Consider the following 24286-nt stretch of genomic DNA (forward strand, 5'->3'; position numbering starts at 1 on the left):
TTTAAGAAAAATTGTTATTTTTACAATTGAACAAGGTAGTTAATGTCAACCGACAGCCAATCATGTTTAATTAAATCTGATTTTGTTGACTAAGCTGGTGGAGATGCATCTTTTATCTTCCTCTGCTATCCTGACTTTCTTTCCCATCCCACACTTTGAGCATGGTCTATGTATGTATGATTGCCTCTGTGACCTGGTGGGGTAGACAAGTGGTTAAAGCATCCACTCGTCACGCTGAAGACCTGGTGTAGCAGGCCATTCCTTCCCCGGTCTAAACTTTCCCCAGGGAGAATCTGGCCTAGGCCAAACTTTCCCCCGGGGAGGTTTTGTCATAGGATATTCTTACAGTGGGGAAAGATTGGGCTTGGCTAAAAGCGTCCCCCTCCTCCTGGCCAAACTTTCCCCCCTGTTTAAACTAGGATATTTTGTTCTGTTTAAAGTGGGGAGATTCTGGCCCAGCTAGGCTACTTCTTCCCCACCCTTGTTCTTAAATCAAAAGGGGAAGATGCTGGCCAAGCTAGGCAAATTCTTCCCCACCCATGTAAATTGTTAATGGAACTTGACGTTAACATGAATATCTTATCAATGTGTTCACGTGAAAATCTATGTCTTGTTTTCGTTTCTGACATTTTCAAGACGAACATAAACATGAAAACAAGAAATAGCCTAGCTTGGCCAGAATCTACCCCTTTTGATATAAGAACAACGGTATGAAACAAGTAGCCTTTAAAGTTGATTCAGGGGTGGGGAAAATTAAGCCTAGGGGAGGGAAAGTTTGGCCTAGGCTAAAGTTTCCCCGGGGAAGGTTTGGCCAGGGGAAAAGTTTGGCCCTGTTACACCGGGTTCAATTCCCCACATGGGTACATTATGTTAAGTCGATTTTTGGTGTCCCCGCTGTGATGTTGCTGGAATATTACTAAAAGAGGTGTAAAACCATACTCACACACTCACTCTGTGGCCTAGTGGATAGGGTGTCTGCACTGACTGGAAGGTCAGTAGTTTGATCCCCATCCATGTGATACCAGAAGATGGGAAAGATGGTACTTGTTGTTATCTTGACTGGTCATCAGTGGGATAAAACAAGGACTGGTTGGTGCGGAGTCAGTATCTCAGTGGACTAGCACTCACCGGCATTAGTCTGGACAAGTGCAAGCTGTCGTTTGTTGAATGGTTATTGTTTATTGTAGGATATTTATATAGCACATATCCACGCACTAGTGCATGCTCAAGGCGCTGGTGTTTTTTCCCTCGATCATTGGATGTCAATCTCAACGGCACATCTTATTATCAATCTCAACTCCCTGGGGAGCATACAACTCTTGCTGCCAGAAGGCGCACCGAGTTATTGGGGCTTAGCCATCCTTACGAGGAACCCATTCACAGCTGGGTGGACTGGGACCCATAGTCACAGGACTTTGTCCAAGTTTACTGCACGTTGCTATACCCACAACTAGGTGTATGCACATATTCATGTGGCCACCATCTGGTCATATACCAACAGATTTGTGGGTTCTTTTAAGTGCACAGGGTTGTGAACTGTACACTAGGGGTTGTGACAACACTGAAAGCGTCTACACACAAAGCTGACTCGAAGGAGTTTCACCCGGTCACAGGTGGGCTTGATCCCGGCACCTCATGCCCGCTGGATCACTAGCCTGGTGCCTTAACCACCTCGCCCACCACGCCAAGGTCTCCTGGCATTTGTTATATGAGTGTAATTTTGATGTTCCATTTTTTTATGCCATACTGACTAGTGGTGTTCCGATTAATTGAAATAATTGAAGATTGGTCACAGTGACCAAACGACCAAGCAATCGATCACATTTTCTCATAATCGAACATAAACGATTTTTGAACTACCTTTTTAGTCTTTGAAACATTTGACAATGGAACACATCGTTGAAGTTGTCAGTGCCTGAAAACGTGTTTAATTCACAGAAAACTCACTTCACTAACTAAAAAGCCATGACTGAATATTATTTGAAGACTTCAGGAAGTTTATGTTCATAATATATAAGTCATCACCTTAAAGTAGCAAGTTGCATCATGTGATGCATATCTGCAGTAACAACCTGGATAGGAAAATCTGAAAAATGACGCTAACCAGTATTTTTCGATGATTGTTCGTTGGTAATGAAGCAATCATCAACTGTGAGATTTCAACCAATTCCCAACACTAATACTGACACATAAACCTTCTTTGCAGGTACGTGACCTTGTGACTGTTATAATCCCCCTCCGTGACATCCTGGTGGTGGAGAAGGTAGATAACTCTGTGTCTGGAAACCTGATACAGAAAGCACTGCATATAACAACCAAAGGCAAGGTGAGTTGGGACTGGTAAAAAAGAAATGATCTTCAGCAACCCATGCTTGTGGTCAGGCTCGCTGACTTGGTTGACACATGTAATCGTATTCCAACTGTGTAGATCAATACTTATGATGTTGATCACTGGATCGTCTTGTCCAGAATTGAAATAATAAAGACTGCTGTCACATAGCTGGAATATGTTTGAGTGCAGCGTTAAGCAACAAACAAACGATGTCCTTGAATTATGGGATTCAGAGGCATAATCAAGGGAGTGAGTGAGAGAGTGAGTATTGCTTAACACCGTATGAGCAATATTGCAGCTATTCGCGGCGAGCATAATCAAGGGTACCAGTCCTCTAGTCTAAGGTACTGCAAATTACAAGAGTTTCATGTGCTTATATCTGAGATCAAAGGTTAGAATCTCAGATTCTTCTCAGTTATGATAATTTCTTGTCTGACATGCTGTTATACAACTGAAACAGTGTTCAAAGAAGCATTTGTTTGATTCATTTTTGCATTCACAGTGGGCAGAACTGATCGTCAGCATTGCAGAGTTCTGTTTTGAAAATGTGAACAAATAAAATGGTGAGGTTTAGGATATTCAGACTAATAAGAGTAGGATTGGATGAACTTGTGTTACTCCATCTTTAAGGTTTAAACAAGAAGGTCAACAGACAATGATAGAAGAAATAATGTGAGATTGATGAAAACTTGAACATGTTGTTACCTTTTCTTTCAGATGAATTTCACATTTGCGCAGTTTGACGACAGGAACTTCATCCTGGAGAAGATATCCGACTTCCTCTCGAAGCAGTCAATAAACAGAAGGTAATACTGAAAATATTCAGTGATCAAACAGGACAGCATTTGTGTTCTTTGATATTACATCAATAAATCCACACTAACGTTGGTATACGTTACGTCTGAAATATAAGACATTAGTTTTGTCTGACATCTGACTTTTGATCTGCACCAGAACACCTGGGCCTAGATTTTCAAAGCTCTCTTATTTCTAAGATAGTCGTAAGTTGATGTTAATGTATGGCACTTACGACTATCGTAGCGCTAAGAGAGCTTCAAAAATCTAGCCCAGGTGTCCAATCATTCACTCACCCTGTCTGACTGACTGTTGTCTCTCTGTTTGACAGCAAGAGGAGGAGTACCAGCACATCATCTGACGGGAAAGGAAGCATCTCTGGTAAGACAAAAAAACTTTACGCTGAGGTGGGAATGGTTGGTTGGTTGGTTTATTGTTTTACGCCGCACTCAGCAATATTCCAGCTGTATGGCAGCGGTCTGTAAATAATTGAGTCTGGAGCAGACAGCCCAGTGATCAACAGCATGAGCATCAATCTACGTAATTGGGATATGATGACATGTGTCAATCAAGTCAGTGAGCCTGACCACCCGATCCAGTTAGTCGCCTCTTATGACAAGCATGGGTTCCTGAAGACCAATTCTAACTCGGATCTTTGCGGGTAGAGGTGGGAATGATGCAATTCTTGTTCCCAACTAAATATTAAGTAAAAATAATGTCTGAAATGTGATAGAGTAAAAACACTAATCTTCTTGAATGAAAGAGTTAACCTGCTGCAGTTTACTTTGTACCCATTGACTGAAAGTGTGAATTTTAACCTCATTGTATCACCATGGTTACTGTAAATGTAGATTGTGTACAAACACCTTTTTCAGAGGAGCCTGCTGAGGAACAGTTTCAGCCAGCACTCATCAGTCTGTTTTGTCGCAGAGACTCGGATGAGTTGTCTTCCAGAGAAACAGTCAAACAACACTTGTGGGATGTGTATTTCTCTGAATATGGCAGGTGGGTTGAGACACCAATGTCAAGGTCAAATGAACCTTTGTCTTGATCCTATCCACAATATCATTTAGGAACTGCTGGAGCTCTTTTGGAGATTTGGAATCGCTGTTCCTTAAATTCAGATTGGCTTAGGTTATGGATCTAGTAATTCTTGCAAAATCATTGCACATGTCTGCAAATGTGTTCCTCCAGGGAATCAGGTGACACAAATACCTAATGGTCAATAAATCCAGTCTCCATGGTTAGATGGATGGAGGTGGTGAATACCAGACATGTGAAATATTGTTGAGGGTAATAGGTTGTGTTCAAATGTCAAAATTGCTGCAATTCATAATGTAGAGTTACATCCCTTAGATTTGCCAGGATCTTATATGGATGACTGACTGACTGAGTTTGGATTTACTCCGCTTTTAGCAATATTCCAGCAACATCACGGCAGGGGACACCAGAAATGGGCTTTCACACATTGTGCCCATGTGGGGATTCGAACCCGGGTCTTCGGCTTGACGAACCAACGCTTTAACCATTAGGCTACCCCACCGCCCCTTATTTGGATGAGGGTAATGGGTTGTCCAGTTGTCAAAATTACTGCAGTTCATTGTATAGAGTTGCATCCCTTAGCTTTGCCAGGATCTTATGATGACATTTCTCAGATTAAGATCAACACAACTATCGTAACCCTTCTATGCTTTCTGGGTACATCACAACCACGTGTCTGATAATGCCTGTTATACCCCTCCCCAGGGGCATGTGTTCATACCGCACCCATCGGACCCTGGAGCTGATCCTGAAGGGCATCCCAGACAAGTACCGAGGGGAGACATGGATGATCTTCTCTGGCGCCCTGAATGAGGTAAGGCTGTCTCCTTGGTGTAGTAGGTAGAGAGACTGCACAGAGAATGGCAGGCTGGTGGTTTCAATCCCTGTCATAATACAGTGGATGACGTCGTCTATGTCATAATACAATGGATGACATCATATGTCAATACAGTGGATATATGTCATAATACAATGGATGATATCATATGTCATAGTACAGTGGATGACATATGTCATAATACAGTGGATGACATCTATGTCATAATACAATGGATGATATCATATGTCAATACAGTGGATATATGTCATAATACAATGGATGATATTGTATGTCATAATACAATAGATGACATCATATGTCATAATACAATGGATGAAATCTTATGTCATAATACAATGGATTACATCATATCCCAGCTAACATCACGTAACTTGGCTATTACTGGCCCAGTAAAGTCAGAACATCAGGCCCATTTGAGGCATTCCAGAACTGGGCCTGTACTATTTTGCACATTGGCGTTGAACTGGACCAATACAGGCAAAGTAGTATGGCCCAGTACACAGCCGTAACGGTGGCAAATTGGCCCTTTACAGTATGGCCGGCACTGGCCTGGTTAAGTTTAACACAGTTTCTACTATTTAAAACAAGCTGCTGATACGAAAACAAACTCTGAAAAGAAAAAAACCAGAAAGTTTATCTGTATGAGTTTAATTCATGAAAATAGATGAAAACATGATGCATGATTCTTTCATTGATTCAGAGTTCCTTGTCCTTCTGGATCAGCTTGTTCAACAGAAGTTTCAAAATTCAATTCACCTGATACAGTCTCTTTTTTAAGTATTTTCAAATTTGATTTACTATTCAGTCTTTCGATTTGTCCAGTATGACATGATTATCAAACAATACTATAATATAGTCCATATTTTGAATTTATGTTTTTGAATAAGGCATGTCAACAGGTTTTCCATGATCTAACAACATGACATAGATACTGAATGTTTCAAAATGTCCTTGTTCCTGCGAAATTCATACTGCATGTGTTATTGTTCAAAATTTAGCTCAACACTTAACCTTAGTTGAAAAAGTAGTCTCTATAAGTGATTCACAACAAATACTGTTACATTTTAGTGTCACTGTGATTAAGTCAATTTACATTCAGAAATGTGGGAAATGCCACACTCTACCTTTTGGCCACCTCTCTTGAGCAGACGACATGGTCCTGAGATAATCCCTCACAATTCACCAAACAGGAAGTGCACTGCCTGTACTGGGCCAGTACTGGGCCGGCACAGTATTGTGGTGCAGTATTTACAGTAATCACCCATATGGGGCCAGTACTGGCTCTATGCTGTCGTACATTATGCCAGTACCAACGGAACAGGCCAGAGTGATGTCAGTACTGACCCAGTTATGTGATGTTAGCTGTGATGTCATAATACAGTGGATGACATATGTCATAATACAATGGATGACATCTATGTCATAATACAATGGATGATATGTCATAATACAATGGATGACATCATATGTCATACAGTGGTTGACATCATATGTCATAATACAATGGATGACATCATCCATCATAATACAATGGACGACATATGTCATAACAATGGATGACATCTTATGTCATAATACAATGGATGACATCTTATGTCATAATACAATGGATGACATCTTATGTCATAATACAATGGATGACATCTTATGTCATAACACAATGGATGACATCTTATGTCATAATACAATGGATGACATCTGTCATACAGTGGTTGACATCTTATGTCATAATACAGCAAGTGACGTCTATGTATTATATGTTTGTTGCTCAATGTTGGATGTGATACCACTCAGTGATAGAGACATGGTTTTGTCTTTAAGATGAACACCAATCCCGGCTACTATGCAAATATTGTGAACCAAAGTAAAGGGAAATCCACCATTGCCACTGAGGAGATTGAAAGGGACTTACACAGGTACAGTTCTCCATGGGAGAGACAGATTGTTCATTTGTAGAAACTAAACACTGTCTATGTCTGTTTTTTTTAAAGGAAAAACTATCTTGTTGAATCAGAGAGTCTTGGGAACCATAGAAATGTCAGTAAATTATTATAAAAATGTAGAATGCTGACAAAACATGTCTAAGATACAGTCGTGCCCCGTTTATCCGAACCTCAGATATCCGGAAAACTCGCCTTCCGAACGAAAATTCATTAAAACCAATTCACAACGTTGTAAAACTACTCACTTAACCGGAAATCCGGTTTCCGTAACCGGATGGTCATTTTCACATACCAAATGCTAAATCATATGCATTTTTTTCTCGTATATCCGGATGGCTGAGCACCTGTCAGTATGTTTACACGCGCATTTTACCGAGTGGCCTTGCGTGCCCTAACATGAAACAAGGGTTACAAGCCGGCATTCTTTGAAGGGTGAGAGGATTAACTGCCCTTAATTAGCAAGGTGACACTGAGTTAATCTTGAGGCCTGTCAATTGTTAATGGCAAGGCTAGACGTCCCCGTTGTTTTGGCAGTGATTTCAATCCGGAGGTTTGTGTTGGGTACAGGAACAATGCAAAAGCGTGGATGACATCAGAACTGATTCGTGATTGGTTGCTAGCATTTGACAGACAGATGAGATTAACTTCTTACTGTATATGAAGCTCTTTGTGATTTCAAACAAGCTGGGTTGTTGTAAATGAGATGATTGAGTGTTAAGTTACTATTTGCTTCATGATGTACTGGTAAATAAAATCTTAATGAATAAATAAAATACTGCTGTATTATTTCTTTCCGAAGTCGCTTCATGGTAATCTGTTTTGTATCAAACCATCTGTCATGTGACCAATTTCCATGGCGCCACAACACACATTGCTGTTTTCGCTAATTCGCATTGGATTTGGCTCATTATTTAATTATGTTTTGGGAAATCCATTACAGTTTACAGTTAAGTATGATTCTTTATGCTACTATCAGTCGTCATTTTAAGATTCCCGTAGATTTCTGTCTTCAAACTTGATGTGTTATGGTAACAACTCAGGGGCGAGCGTGGCTAGACTGAATGAATGACAGGTTTATTCGTGGTGTATTAATTTTCGCGCTAAAATGTTTTGCGCGAAAATAAAACCTGCGTGAAATATAATACGTTTACAGTATTTGTTATTTGTTGATCAATCAATCAATACAGAATACGTCTGAGGCTTATTATGTTCGTTTGTTTGTTTGTCTTTTTCCATATGGTCCTCGGTTCAGATATCCGAAAATTCGTTTATCCGAACAATTTCAAGAAAAACACAAGTGTTCGGATAAACGGGGCACGACTGTATAACACTTTCTGGTGATTTGATAAAGACATTGTTTGATAGGCATTTTAGAAGTTGGTGAGTCAATAAAAAAGCATACTCCTTTTGGATATCAACTTTCTGTTTATTGCGAAACATCGGTCTATGCAATAAACAAGAAGTTGTTATCTAGAAAGTCGTATGCTTTATTAAGGTCTAGACATGGTCAGTGTGTCGAACCAGACATTGTTTTTGAATGATTTGGTATTACTGAAAAATCGACAGATGTAAAATGAAGTCTGTAAACAAAGCAGGTTTTGAATTACTATTATGTTGCTGAGACAGTCGCCCTGAGTTTTCCTGTCTGTACATCTCCCGGACGTTCTGTTGACCAGATCCCTGCCAGAGCATCCAGCCTTCCAGACTGACCTTGGCATAGGGGCGCTGCGGAGGGTGCTGACGTCGTATGCCTGGAGGAACCCCAACATAGGTGAGGCTGTGTATATGTGTTTGGGAGGTGACACTTGGGCTTAAATCAGTTCTCCTTCAGCAGAAACAGTGTCTGGACTAACCGTCTCCTGGCTATCCCATAGCTGGTAACATTTCTGGTGTGATGTTTCTGGCTCATTGACTTTGGAGAATAACATGATGCTCAGAATACCAACCACTGTTTTGTTTGGCCTGGACACAATAATTTTGAGTTACGATGGTATGGCTGGTGATGATGAACGTTGAAATGAGCTTGTTGCATCTTTGTTTCAGGCTACTGTCAAGCTATGAACATCGTGACGAGTGTGTTGCTGCTGTATACAAGTGAGGAGGAGGCTTTCTGGCTGCTGACGGCAATCTGTGAGAGACTCCTGCCGGACTACTACAACACTAAGGTGGTCGGGGCGCTCATTGACCAAGGTATGGCTGGTTGTAGTCTGAACACACTCACCTCTAGTAGCACTCAGTCTCAGACCATGGCTGATTACAAGGTTATCTGTTGTGGGAATGACAATGTGGTGTTGACTGTTGCAGGTGTGTTCGAGGAACTGATCCGTGACTACATCCCTAGCCTGTACCAGAAGCTGGACACCCTTGGATTGTTGTCGATGATCTCCCTGTCCTGGTTCTTAACCATCTTCCTCAGGTACTGTTACTGGTAGCCGTGATCAATTCCCTTAGTAGACATCTGGTTGTGCTGGTTCTTAACCATCTTCCTCAGGTACTGTTACTGGTAGCCATGATCACCTCACTTAGTAGACATCTGGTTGTGCTGGTTCTTAACCATCTTCCTCAGGTACTGTTACTGGTAGCCATGATCACCTCACTTAGTAGACATCTGGTTGTGCTGGTTCTTAACCATCTTCCTCAGGTGCTGTTACTGGTAGCCATGATCACCTCACTTAGTAGACATCTGGTTGTGCTGGTTCTTAACCATCTTCCTCAGGTACTGTTACTGGTAGCCATGATCACCTCACTTAGTAGACATCTGGTTGTGCTGGTTCTTAACCATCTTCCTCAGGTGCTGTTACTGGTAGCCATGATCACCTCACTTAGTAGACATCTGGTTGTGCTGGTTCTTAACCATCTTCCTCAGGTGCTGTTACTGGTAGCCATGATCACCTCACTTAGTAGACATCTGGTTGTGCTGGTTCTTAACCATCTTCCTCAGGTACTGTTACTGGTAGCCATGATCACCTCACTTAGTAGACATCTGGTTGTGCTGGTTCTTAACCATCTTCCTCAGGTGCTGTTACTGGTAGCCATGATCACCTCACTTAGTAGACATCTGGTTGTGCTGGTTCTTAACCATCTTCCTCAGGTACTGTTACTGGTAGCCATGATCACCTCACTTAGTAGACATCTGGTTGTGCTGGTTCTTAACCATCTTCCTCAGGTGCTGTTACTGGTAGCCATGATCACCTCACTTAGTAGACATCTGGTTGTGCTGGTTCTTAACCATCTTCCTCAGGTGCTGTTACTGGTAGCCATGATCACCCCACTTAGTAGACATCTGGTTGTGCTGGTTCTTAACCATCTTCCTCAGGTGCTGTTACTGGTAGCCATGATCACCTCACACTTAGTAGACATAACCATCTTCCTCAGGTGCTGTTACTGGTAGCCATGATCACCTCACTTAGTAGACATCTGGGTTGTGCTGGTTCTTAACCATCTTCCTCAGGTGCTGTTACTGGTAGCCATGATCACCTCACTTAGTAGACATCTGGTTGTGCTGGTTCTTAACCATCTTCCTCAGGTGCTGTTACTGGTAGCCATGATCACCTCACTTAGTAGACATCTGGTTGTGCTGGTTCTTAACCATCTTCCTCAGGTGCTGTTACTGGTAGCCATGATCACCTCACTTAGTAGACATCTGGTTGTGCTGGTTCTTAACCATCTTCCTCAGGTGCTGTTACTGGTAGCCATGATCACCTCACTTAGTAGACATCTGGTTGTGCTGGTTCTTAACCATCTTCCTCAGGTACTGTTACTGGTAGCCATGATCACCTCACTTAGTAGACATCTGGTTGTGCTGGTTCTTAACCATCTTCCTCAGGTGCTGTTACTGGTAGCCATGATCACCTCACTTAGTAGACATCTGGTTGTGCTGGTTCTTAACCATCTTCCTCAGGTGCTGTTACTGGTAGCCATGATCACCTCACTTAGTAGACATCTGGTTGTGCTGGTTCTTAACCATCTTCCTCAGGTACTGTTACTGGTAGCCATGATCACCTCACTTAGTAGACATCTGGTTGTGCTGGTTCTTAACCATCTTCCTCAGGTGCTGTTACTGGTAGCCATGATCACCTCACTTAGTAGACATCTGGTTGTGCTGGTTCTTAACCATCTTCCTCAGGTGCTGTTACTGGTAGCCATGATCACCTCACTTAGTAGACATCTGGTTGTGCTGGTTCTTAACCATCTTCCTCAGGTACTGTTACTGGTAGCCATGATCACCTCACTTAGTAGACATCTGGTTGTGCTGGTTCTTAACCATCTTCCTCAGGTGCTGTTACTGGTAGCCATGATCACCTCACTTAGTAGACATCTGGTTGTGCTGGTTCTTAACCATCTTCCTCAGGTGCTGTTACTGGTAGCCATGATCACCTCACTTAGTAGACATCTGGTTGTGCTGGTTCTTAACCATCTTCCTCAGGTACTGTTACTGGTAGCCATGATCACCTCACTTAGTAGACATCTGGTTGTGCTGGTTCTTAACCATCTTCCTCAGGTGCTGTTACTGGTAGCCATGATCTGGTAGTAGACATCTGGTTGTGCCTCCACTTAGTAGACATCTGGTTGTGCTGGTTCTTAACCATCTTCCTCAGGTGCTGTTACTGGTAGCCATGATCACCTCACTTAGTAGACATCTGGTTGTGCTGGTTCTTAACCATCTTCCTCAGGTACTGTTACTGGTAGCCATGATCACCTCACTTAGTAGACATCTGGTTGTGCTGGTTCTTAACCATCTTCCTCAGGTGCTGTTACTGGTAGCCGTGATCAATTCCCTTAGTAGACATCTAGTTGTGCTCTGGGGCGGTTGGGGAGCCTTATGGTTAAAGCGTTGGCTCGTCACGCCGAAGACCAAGGTTCGAATCCCCACATGGGCACAATGTGTGAAGCCCATTTCTGGTGTCCCCCGCCGTGATGTTGCTGGAATATTGCTAAAAGCGGCGTAAAACCAAACTCACAGTTTGCAGATCAGTAATCGAAGCTGAGTAATCCTCTTATAATGTGATATCACTGGAACAATTCTAAATGTGACACAAAACAATACATATTAACTCACTACAGCTCAAGAGGGAAAGGATAATTGTAAAATATGTCTATGCCAACATTTCTTGATATGTGATGAGATGAGGTTTGTTTCAGTGTGATGCCATTCAACTGTGCCGTCAACATCTTGGACTGCTTCTTCTTTGATGGCGCCAAGGTAAAGCAGCATATTTAAGGTTAATAAGAACTAACGTCTGAAATAACAAACTGTTATTATAGTTGCCAGATGAGAGATGAGTCGCCCCTGTGAGAACCCAGGTCAAAATAGGTCCCCATCTGATATACATGGGGTGGTCACATGACATGGTTAATTGTGTTATATCACAGCCTGTTTGGTATTGCCTGTAGTATCATTAACAGCTGGAAGGCATCATTGTAAATGTAAAGTGTATCGTCAGTATACCACAGTACAGTCGCTATATAAATTTGAACTCACTTCACAGGGCTGTACACTAGGGCTGCAATGAATTCATTGCGAGAGATAAATATGATACACATAGTGAATATAGGGTAACGGATATGATTAAATTACTATTACAGGTGATATTTCAAATAGCTTTAACCATCCTGGACAACAAGAGCAGCGAGCTGCTGGGCTGTGCGGAGGACGGAGAGGCCATGACTGTCCTCTGTCAGTATCTGGAGAACGTGACAAACAGAGATTCCACCATGCCACAGGTCCAACACACCTCCAACATGTCACGCTCACAGGATCAGGTAGGAGTACTCTCTCTCAGTGGCTGCTACGTTTGTTAAATTACTAACTCACTTCTGTTTAGGCTAACAAAATTCATAGGTGATCATCTGGAAGGTCCCAACTGTCTGGTAGTTACCTGTGTAATTGAATGACTTGCGTTATTGGGGTCACTGGAATGATAGAGGATCATCCAGACAGGCCTGTCACTGTAACATTAAACCTGTGATGAATTTTGGTAAGCATTGCTTGTCTTAGGAGGCGGCTGACAGGATCCTGTGGTCAGGCCTGACAATATGGGTGACATTGATGCTCATGATGTCGGTCACTGGATTGTTAAGTCCAGACTAATTTATTTACAGGCCACCGTGAAATAGCTGAAATATAGCTGAGTGCAGTCAAACAAAAGGAAAGTAGGTGCTCAAGCTGTCAACCACTGGTTTGTCTGATCCAAGCTGGATAGGTCCTAATGCTTGTGAGTCCTGGGTTCGCAGGTATCAGTTTCTGGGGTGTGATACGTATCATACGTATCCACATGCTCTTAAACACACTTACACCCACACCCACACTTTAACCACCCGACCATTAATCCACTAACTCTCTCTGTATTTCAGTCGTCTGTTGATGTGACAGATTTGATTGATAGCAGCTACAGGAAGTTTGGCATCATCACCAATCAGGACATTGAGCGACTTCGTCTCAAGTACAGACTCAGAGTTGTACAGGTAGGTGGCCCTTCAATCATTAACTAATAATTCACATGGGCAATTAGTATTGTTTGTCCTGTCTAATGATAAAAACTTTGAAGTGGATTTTGAAAATAGTGTAGAATTTGTGCATTGGCATATCCAGGAGATTGTCTTCGTTCATGGCCCCATTTTATTCAGTGCTTTCAGCAATGTCGCCCAGTTTTTCACCAGTAAGAGTTTAGTGAGAAATAACATTGATAATCACTGATTGTTTCAGACAATTGAGGACAACGTGATGAAGAACATTGTCCGCAGTGTGTCATCTGATACGCTGTTTGAAGGCAAGGAGCTGGCTGACCTCTACATTCTCTTCAAGGTCAGTGATACACTCATGATGATGTTGATATGAAGTCACATGGTAATGCATGCATGAGGTGGGAAACCTCTTTTTAATGTGTGTGCAGAAGTAAACATGATAAGCAAGGAAATATTTCCCTGTATATTTAGCTCACAATTGGTTTATCTTCCCTGTGAAACTATTAAAAATGTTCTCACAGTTATTCAGCATATTCACCAGTTATGAATCTGCTTTCTGAAGTATTTTTCATGTAAGTAGGGAGGTTCCTTGCACTAAGTCCAGTGAGATTCCTTTGTGTCCTCATCTCTCTTGTTACAGTATAGACAGGTGTTATACTGTGTTAGAAACCAGTGGTTTTGGTTGCCATGGAAACATGTAACATTGTATCTTGACATCACAGCTTCCAAGAACGATGTAATGATGGTTCCCATGGAGTGAATGCTGTGCCCAATTCCTTGAAACTATTGTAGCAAAGTGTGGGATCTATGATCACTTTAGTTCTGTTAATGCTTTGTGGAACAGACCCCTGACATCTTAGTGCCGTGAAGATCCGGGTTAGAATTGGTCTTCAGCAACCCATGGACCGCCTCCGTGGTGTACTGGTTAGAGCGTCCGCCTGGAGAACGGAAGGTCGCGGGTTCGATCCCCGACCGCGTCATACCAAAAGACGTTAAAATATGGTACTTGTTGGTCCCTGCCTGGCGCTCGGCATTAATGGGTACAACAAGGACTGGTCGGCTCGGAGTCAGTCTAATGTGTCTGAGTGGGGTATTCATGCTTCACTGCGGCATGGTATCTCAGTGGGCTAGCACTATAAAACCAGCTTAAGTCTGGGCTAGTGCAAGCAGCCGTACATACACATACACATGCATGCACGTCATCATATGAGCGAAATATTCTTAAACGCGACGTTAAACCCAATTTCACCTCACCTCACCTCAGAAACCCATGCTTGTTGTAAGAGGCGACTAACGGGATCGGGTGGTCATACTCGCTGACTTGGTTGACACATGTCATGGTATCCCATATTGCGTGGAATGGTGCTCATGCTGTTGATCACTTTATTGTCTGGTCCAGATTTGAAATATTTACAGACTACTGGCATACAGCTGGCCTAGATTTGGAAGCTCTCTTGGCGCTAAGATAGTCATAAGTTAATGTTAATGTCAAGATAGCTTCGAAAATCTAGGCCCTGGAATATTGCTTAGTGCGGCATAAAACAACAACCAATCAACCTGATATCGTAGACTCACTTACACCTGTGTGTCTAAACAGGAGGAATACCTGACTTCATGCTACTGGCGCACCAGTCAGCAGCCTGTGGACACAAGCGACAAGTACGATCCTGCCAGACCCTACTATGAGCAGTACAAGGTGGACTTCGACCAGTACAAGACCATGTTCCTGTCTCTGTCACCATGGGCAACAGGATCACATGCTGGAGTTGTTGCCCTTAGATCTTTCAGGGTATGTAGAGGCAGGTCTTAGTTTCATCTTTTAGGATTTCAGAACTGAATATTTGTTTGCTCCAAGTAAATGTATAAAATCACTCAGCTCAGCTCAGCTTCAGATTCTGAATCAGTCATTGATAATTTTTATGAATTCTCTACCACAATTACATACTTGCCGTGTGAAGCCCATTTCAGGTGGTCCCCGCCGTGATGTTGCTGGAATATTGCTAAAAGCGGCATAAAACCAAACTCACTCACTCACTCACATACTAGCCACAAAACACACAATCATAAGATCTTCACAATTTTCAACGGAAGTCCTCTTCACCGTCCACTACACTCTACTAGGTGTCAAGATAATAGTAGCACCAATCAGCATCTAGTGTAAAAGTGATACAGGCTGTTCCTTGTTCTCCTCATCTCGTCAAAGACCTGAATCATGCTATGAGGCAAATTTGATATATGTTACGAGTATATAGTGACAAATACAAAAATATATTCATGAGTACTTCATGTTTGTAGCCTTGTGGCTAAATCAAGACCCGGTTTAAATGGGTACAATGTGTGTCACATACATGTCAATGACTCATATTCTTTAAGTCAAAATGTCAAGATATATTCTTTAAGTAAAAAGCAGTACTTTGCTGACAATACAGCTTATAGCCTAATGACTTACCATACCATAATGAGCCTTAGCAAAATAACACAAGTTACACTACTGCCTGACTTGGATGTATTACATTTTGATAAATAACAAACTAGTTCCAAGTAAAAACACTCACTTCAAAATATCTGTAAATCTTTGATTCCAGTCACCATGAATAATAAACCAAATTCATGAAGGGATACAGTTTAATTCACCGAATATGCGTGTCAATAGTAAAGTAAATAATACCATCCTCAGTCTCAACCCCACTCTGTCCATCTCTCACTTCGAGGTGCGGTGGGGTAGCCTAGTGGTTAAAGCATCCGCTCATCATGCTGAAGACCTGGGTTCGATTCCCAACACGGGTACAATGTGTGAAGCCCAAGTCTGGAGTCCCCCTGCATGACATTGCTTGAAAATATTTATAAAAGCGGCGTAAAACCCAACTCACTCCACGAATCGGGAGTGAATCGTAACATGACTCGTGTCAGTAGTAAAGTAAATGATGCCATCACCATGTCTCAACCCCTTCTCTCTCATTATTCTATACTGGGGGCAATGGGGTAGCCTAGTGGTTAAAGCGTTCGCTCATCATGCCGAAGACCCGGGTTTGATTCCCCACATGGGTACAATGTGTGAAGTCTATTTCAGGTGTCCCTGCCGTGATATGGCTGGAATATTGCTAAAACCAGTGTTAAACTAAACTCACTCACTCACTCTCCCCTGCAGTATCTGGACAGCAACAAAGACAACATGGTGAACTTCAAGGAGTTTGTCCACCTGCTGGGTGTGCAGTGTAAGGGGGACTTCAACCAGCGCCTCCGGCTCATCTACATCCTCCACCAGCCCCCCTGCCTGCTGCCAGACGAGAAGGACGAGGAAACACCTACATCACCTCAGTCAGGTGAGAGGGAGGGGCAGCCTCCTCGATGAAATAACATCTTTTATTTTGAGGAGACGTCGTTCTGCATGAAGATCTGACAAACCTTACACAGTTCATGTAAACGAGCTTCCAGATCAGCCAATCAGGATCTACTCCTCTATATTCTTTGTTCTAGTGAATCATTTAGAGATGCATATCTCATTTCTGTATCTTGATAAATGACCACAAGCGGCCATTATCCAGTTGAAGTTATGAAAGTTGCACTGTTGTGGACATTATTCCTGTAGTTTCTGAGTTCCCTGGTATCTGAATCCATATTGGAATACAATCGAAGTCTTATTTTTGTTTTGTGTTGGATTTGTTTCTGTTTAAATCGAAACATTTTTATAGCAGGGTGTAGAGTCATCACAAAGATGGGGTTACAGATGGGGTTAACCTCTTTAGTCATGTGGAAAAGGTGTCCAACTTCAGATCAGAAAGTCCATGGTTCAAATCCCAGCACGGGACTCAGAAATTTTATGGGTGCTAAATATGCATTGAGTTGGAAGAAAGTTTGCGCTCTATTGTTTTAGAAACTAGGCATTTGACTTCCTCAATAACCTATACATCCTCAATATTGACTACTGGGTGTGGGTTGTATGATGAAGACAATTACAGTGACCTTAAAGGAACTGAACACTTGCCAAAATGGCTTCACAAGACTTGCTCATTGTTTGATGTTTCAGACTCAACAGAGAGTGCTGTGGAGGCGACAGACTTCTTCGATGACGATGATGCAGCGAATGCACAGAAGGAGTGTGATGGTGCTGATGGTGAGTCACGGAATCGGTATCTGCATCCTGTTTGTGGGGAAGTAAAGGGACATGGCTGGATTACAAGCACATGAAAAAATAGAGCGCCAAATAATACAAATTTTCTGTTAATTTTCAGCAAATTTCAAACATGAATAGAGAAAATTATGATACTAAGCTTGTAACTTTTAGCTTAACAATTGTCATCTGTTATCTTTTCAACCTGTGAAGTGTAGAAATCAAATTGGGAAGTCACACCAGGTCTATATCGAGGTAAAACTGTCTGTTTTATGTAGCCATTAACAACACCAGGTATCTGTTGAGGTCAAACCATCTGATGTACGTAGCTGGTAACCACACTTGGTGTCTATTGGTGTAAAAACATCTGCAACACACAGGCATTAACAACATCAGGCCCCGATTTCTCAAAACAAACTTAAGTCTGAGTTTTGACTTAAGTTAGAGTTTTTACTCAAATTTGAGAAAACGCATTTCCCAGAATGAAATAAAACCGATATTAAACTCAAACATAGGAGACAATTTGTGTTTGGTGAATAGAATAATTATGTTGTTTGGGCTTTTATATTTAAAAAATGCAGCTGAGATAAAAATCCAGCTGTTTCAAATTGTCAAACTCAGTTTGAAATTTGAGTAAAAACTTAAGTATGTTTCGAGAAATCGGGGCCAGATGTCTATTGGGGTAATATCATAAATTTGGTGTAACTATTAACACCAAATAAACAGAACCTCCTTTGTAGATGTTGCTGTTGTTTGTGTTCGCAGACTTGGAATTGCCAAGTGTCGCAGCAGTGAAGGCCACTGCCCCCAGAGACATTCCTGCCCCTTCTGCGGAGAAGGCCTGCCCCCCAGGGTCCCTGCCCCTGGGGTCAGTGGAGAGGGAAGCCTCCCTAGGGGAGAGTGTGGGAGAGGAATCCAGTCAAGACCCCACAGAGAACTACAGCATTGATTCGCCTACAAGTGAGGAAATACTTTAGAATGTATTGTGTTGGAAATTATCATTGTTGGGGAGCAGAGGTAGACCAGTTAGCTATGAATATGGGTTCAAATCCCATTTTTGCCATCAATTTATTCCTGGGCCCTCACAATACCCGTACCTGTGAAGGTCCTGGTTAGAATGAACCTTCAATAACCCATGCTTGTCGTAAGAGGCGACTAACGGGATCGGGTGGTCAGGCTCACTGGCTTGGTTGACACATGTCATCGGTTCCCAAATGCACAGACCGATGCTCATGCTGTTGATCACTGGATTGTCTTGTCCAGACTCGATTATTTAAAGGTTGCCGCCATATAGCTGAAATATTGCTGAGTGCAGCGTTAAACTAAACTCACTCACTCACTCACTCACAATACCCGTGCTTGTAGGTTTAACCAGTGGTGAATGTTCAGAGTTACATCCCTTAGTTGTGCCAGGATCCTGTGGTAGCTTGTTTGAAGGCTTGCCTTAAACTAAAATAAGATGACAGTCAGGGAACTATCAGTTGTGCTTGTTGATGTTCAGTCATAACTGACGCTTTCACTTCCTCAGGAAGCATCAGTTCCAAGTCCAGCTTCAAGAGGTTTGAGTTGAAAAGGATCCGCGCTGACAGCAAGGATGACTTCAGGAGCATACCGAGGATGAACCAGGTCAGCACACATTTCCAACTGGTTAACCTCCACATTAGGAGGGAAAGACAAATTAATTTGATTATATTGTGATTATCTTGTGCTTGTTATCTCAGTTTTTAATTTAAAATATTTGTAGAGAAACAAATAAAGGAACACAGGAAAATTCAAGCATTCCTTTATTATTTTCCAGTTTTCATCACCACAGCGCTATTCAAAGCTGGTGATGAAAACTAGAAAATATTAAAGGCACACTTGATTTTTCCTGTGTTCCTTTATTTGTTTCTCTGCGTATATTAGGGACCCACAATGGCCAGGCCAGGATGTATATTTGACAATATTCCAGACATTGCTTCAAAACAGTTTTGGGGCTATGAAACGATCTGATACAGTTTTTCTGGACATCTAGCTTGCCCAGTTACAATTTGGAGTGGGGAGGAGGAGGGAGGCTAGGTATAAAACCTGGAACGCATCTGTTACAATTTGTATTAAGTTTGAAATAAAGGCCAGGAAAATGCTATTGTTTCACTTTAGGTTACAGATTGTTTAGGTGTAAATAGCACAAAAAAGCTCATGGGTAAAACAGTAACACTAGAAATTATATTTTTCCTTATCCTGACTCATGCTCTTTTTGCTTGTCTCCTTCCTCTTGCGAACATAGTGGAACACTTGTATCTCCCTAATTGAAGTTCCCTTCAATGTAAAATCACTAATTAGTACACCACGAGTTACCTCCCTTCCACAAGAGCGGGAACGGAGGGCGCCACCTCTACCCATGTGCCTCACTCTCTCCTTCTTCGCCCAGTGAGCTGGACGTGAGAGCGCCTGTGTCTCCCGACACACTATATCCTTTGATTATATTTAGTTAGTTACCTCGTATAGAGATCTATAGAGGTTTAGCTAGTATCTTTCAACAATTATATATTGATATTTAGTCGTGTTTCTACTGTTTATGCACGGGACGCCGTGCTGTTGCAGTGGATTACGTTGATAAAAATTCTGTACTGTTGCACATTACGTTTTTTTATTCTGCTGCTGATCTGCATTTAATATGCCCTAGCTGTACTGCGCCATGTTTCATGTGATTCACGTTGCAGTTGCGATACTAATTTATCCAATTCTACCTTTAATAAATAATTACTTTGCGTTTGAGACGCGCAGCAGATAGGTCGCGTATGCAGAGTCTAGCCATGACTGATACACCTGAACCCCTCGCCAGGCTACTGCTGTTGGTCGACCCCCCCTCCCGTCTGGTGTTCCGCTAGAGTGGTAGAGAGGCGTGGGACGTAGTCCGCCGCCTCCAAGAAGCGTCCTGCTTCCCCAGACATCCCATCGTCGCAGCCGAAGACTAGAGGGTTTCTACTGCATCTCAACGCGACCTCTGAGGGGAAATCAACGAAGTCTACTTGAACTTTCTCAGCCGAGATTGTTCCCGTCGCAGATTTGGGCCTGTATGATGATCATACCTGATGTACATCAAAAGAATGACCGATGTCGACAACAGTGATGTCAGCGCAGATCAACATGCAGCCTGATGTACCAACGCTGATATTCTATGATCTTCCTGAGGGTCCATTAAGCTACCAACACTCAGCGCAGACTTAGCACCCCAGGGCAGCGTCGACCTCTGAGGAAATCAGCGAAGTCTACTAGGACTTTCTCAACTGAGATTGTTCCAGCCGCTGAACTGGGCCTCTACGATGATCAGCCGATCATCATCCCGGCGATACACCACAAGAAGCGACCGGAGACAGCTACAGTGACATCAACAGAGATCGCCATGCAGCCTGAGGTCTCTACACTGGCGTCAGATGACTTCCCTGAGGGCCCGCGCTAACATCGCAGAGAGAGGGCGCGGACTAATTCGTCGCCAGACCATCCCAGATGAACTGTTGCGGCAAATCATGATCATGATGGAGGGCCACTACAGACTGGGAAGCAGCCAGCCAAGGCCTGAGCCCAGCGAAGGTTCCAAGCGCAGAGCGACACCCCAGAGGCACCCCATCAGCGTAACAGCCACGGCGAAGCCACCTTCAGCGAAGGAAGTGCGCAGACCACCTCCACGAAGGACCCAGATGTACAGCCTCCTGGCGGCGGGATAGATCATCACCTTCCTCGGCTTCATCCTTAGATGCGGACTCAGACCATCAGACCTCACGGAAGCCTTCGCTGAAGGTCAAATCGCCCGTTCCCCAGGACGGGCCTTGAGAGGAAGCTTAGCGAAGGCCTTAGCGAAGGACACCTGACTACACAAGAGCTTAGCGAAGCTATCAACATTCTCCTCACAGGTCTCCGAGAAGGTCAACCCATAGACGCAGATCACCAACACGATCTCCGCGCCGTTAACCGCGCCGATCTCTTCGTACATCACCACGTCGATCGTCTCACAGGTCACCACACAAGTCTGCACACAAGTCTACAGTCAGGTCACCCGACATAGAGATAGAAATACACAGTCCACCATCAGAAGAGCATCAACATCTCATCAGCGATGCTGGGATAGAAAATGATGGAGGCATCATTTTCTCAGACACTGAGATACGATATTGGATGGTAAACAACCTAGATCTCTCTTCACCTTCCAAGAGTGGCAACTCGGCGCAGACATACCTGATAAAGGAAGACGAGGCAGACGCCATCACCTTACCTCCGATCGACTCGATTGCTGCGGTGCCACAGTATGTGGACACAGCCTACCATAAAGCCATAACAGTTCAAAGCGCCAGAGGCGTATGTTTTTGGCATTAATAGATCTAGAACGATCAATGAGATTCTTATCACCAGATTTCGCGGACACGACTTCAGAAGATGATAGGATGATCTACTCGGCTCTACTTATGCAGAACCAGCAAGAACCACACCCTGTATGAAGCTAATGCTCATATATTGATCGGATTCTAGACACTTCGCTAAGGAAGTCCCAGGCCACCTCCAGCGAAGGAGCTAGAGCCTCACCAGTTACAAGGGGCGTCCACGGAGGAGTAGCGCTTCACCGACCCACATATTGCTGAGTGCGGCGTAAAACAAAACACTCACTCACTCACTCCTGTTGAACACAGAGGTCGATTCAGCGAAGCAAGCTCATATATTATATATATACTGATCGGGCTCTGACTCGATACCTTCGCGAAGGTCGCGAAGGCTAAGTGGCTCCAAGTCTACCTCACACAGGAAATCTAGAATGGATACTCCGAGCTTAGCGAAGTCTCCGGCGTCCACCGAGGAATTCTCCTCCAAGGTCTCCATATATTAGCCACTTTCGTCATATATAGCTACTTTCGTCCAGTCCGTTCAAGACATCGCGCATAAGTTGTCTATCAACTGTATGCCATATGCCGTCTATAAGCCTACGCGAAGACAATTGCACAGGCTATTTACAACACAAAGCGTCGCTATATTAATTAATCAGCGGCGTTGCATAGATCTTCACAGAAATCAACCTTTCCGTATAGATTGCTAGAATATGCAATCCCGGACTACGATACGATTATCTACATGCGTGACCATTACGCAGATCTGCAGACAATTCAATATCGAAATTGAACAGCAGCCTTGTTACAGCGAGTATAACTCATAATCGTCAAAGTTTCTGAGAAGAAATATGTACAAGTTCAGCTTTAATTCTACAATTATGACGATACATTCATGTATACAGTCTACAAGCTGACAACTTGCAAGTTTATTGTACCTTTATATAAGGAAGTCGGAATTATATTCAAAACTGAAGTTACATTCACGACAGCCAGGAAAATAACCTACCCAGCATTAATATTACAGAGCGAGGTATTTCGCGCCGGAGGTTTCGTAGCGTTTACCTTAACCCTCGAAACGTGGTCACTCGGGTAACCGGGGAAGCTACGGTGAAGACCGGACGATTATGCTAATATCAACGGACGGCAAGATTTTATACAAGGTTTTTCCTGCTACACCGGTGACATCACAGCGGGTATTCTACAGAATCAAAATGCCTTGTTCTGATTGGACGGCGTTGGACAGCGACCTACGCAGAGGTCGATCTTAGTTCACAGTTCAAGACTTACGTTACAAGTGACAACTATATATCAGTGAGCGAGCAAGCCTCCTTACAGTCCAGTTAATCTGAACCTTCATGATTGGGCTGCTTTCTTCAGGTTAGAGACCTCCCCTGTCAAGTTAGGACGAGGCACGGCAGTCAGGCAATTTTACATAAAGTTCAAGCGAGGACAGACACACCTGGTTGTGCACCTACATCGTCAAGGACTTCTTAGAGCGAATAACCTAGGACGACGGGATACAAGTGGATCTAAATCCACAGCGTCTCAGACTACAGCTGAATTTCATAATCAAGCTACTAACACAACTAGATGGTTAGTAAACCTACTTAAACTTTCTGATTGGAGAATTAAAAGCGGAAGTTTCACCCTCCAACTTGGGGATCTGAATATAGTGCTCCAACACCTCACAAGTGAGGTTTATGAACACGCCTGGATGACATACTTGGACTCCATGATACGATGATTCTATCACGATGGCCAGCAAGAGCACTGTAAATTTATCTCCACCGAAACAAACAGAAGGGAATAATACAACAGATTATTTCCTCTATCATCAACTTACGCAGAATGAAATCTCTCATTACTATATCTCCGTTTGGATCAGAACTGTCATACTACGTGCATACAAGACGGATGGACCCAATCCGACCCTCCATGAGCTTTTAATACTCATGATATTAGAGCTAACTTCTACAATTGATCTACACAATATTATTTGAAATAATGGAGGGTTTATTTTCTGGAGATCCGATATGGTGGTTGCCAACCATTATCTGAGAGATATCATCACCGAGGGCGTCTCAGGTATCCACCAATTCGATCCCATGGTCCTCGCACAACAGTTGACAGTTCCTCGGAGAAGATAAGTCAATCTTACAGATTTCTACTTATCTTATAACAGTACTAAATAGCTACATGCTATATATAATTTGCTTAAGTTCTTTTATCATCACAGTACTATGATTATTACATCATACAATATATAAGTTAACAACTCTACAGAGTTGGTTATTATATATTTACCTTAACTTTATTATATCTTAAGCATAGTACTATACTCAGATTGTAAAAATATATAAGCTAACAAACTCTACAGAGTTTGGGCTATTATATAGGTAG

General features: G+C 42.8%; 1 protein-coding gene across 4 annotated transcripts in view; it reads left to right on the plus strand.

Annotated features, from left to right (window-relative positions):
- Nucleotides 1-24286, plus strand: part of LOC124254026 (TBC1 domain family member 9-like) — a 51935-nt gene that overhangs the window by 21161 nt on the left and 6488 nt on the right. For all 4 annotated transcript variants that reach the window (XR_006892366.1, XM_046687889.1, XM_046687892.1 and 1 more), the window contains 18 exons: nt 2207-2326; nt 3050-3138; nt 3459-3508; nt 4003-4132; nt 4874-4982; nt 6831-6925; nt 8629-8723; nt 8996-9142; nt 9257-9368; nt 12095-12155; nt 12539-12715; nt 13307-13417; nt 13659-13757; nt 15015-15206; nt 16566-16740; nt 17445-17531; nt 18294-18488; nt 19057-19154. Coding sequence is in view for 3 of the 4 variants with exons in the window: in XM_046687889.1 (XP_046543845.1) it covers nt 2207-2326; nt 3050-3138; nt 3459-3508; nt 4003-4132; nt 4874-4982; nt 6831-6925; nt 8629-8723; nt 8996-9142; nt 9257-9368; nt 12095-12155; nt 12539-12715; nt 13307-13417; nt 13659-13757; nt 15015-15206; nt 16566-16740; nt 17445-17531; nt 18294-18488; nt 19057-19154 (2142 nt within the window). In the remaining variant the exon portion in view is untranslated. The remainder of the gene's footprint in view (nt 1-2206; nt 2327-3049; nt 3139-3458; nt 3509-4002; nt 4133-4873; nt 4983-6830; nt 6926-8628; nt 8724-8995; nt 9143-9256; nt 9369-12094; nt 12156-12538; nt 12716-13306; nt 13418-13658; nt 13758-15014; nt 15207-16565; nt 16741-17444; nt 17532-18293; nt 18489-19056; nt 19155-24286) is intronic.

This window comes from Haliotis rubra, unplaced genomic scaffold (assembly GCF_003918875.1).
Source record: "Haliotis rubra isolate DU_JTF1 unplaced genomic scaffold, ASM391887v1 Scf560, whole genome shotgun sequence".
NCBI lineage: Eukaryota > Metazoa > Mollusca > Gastropoda > Lepetellida > Haliotidae > Haliotis > Haliotis rubra.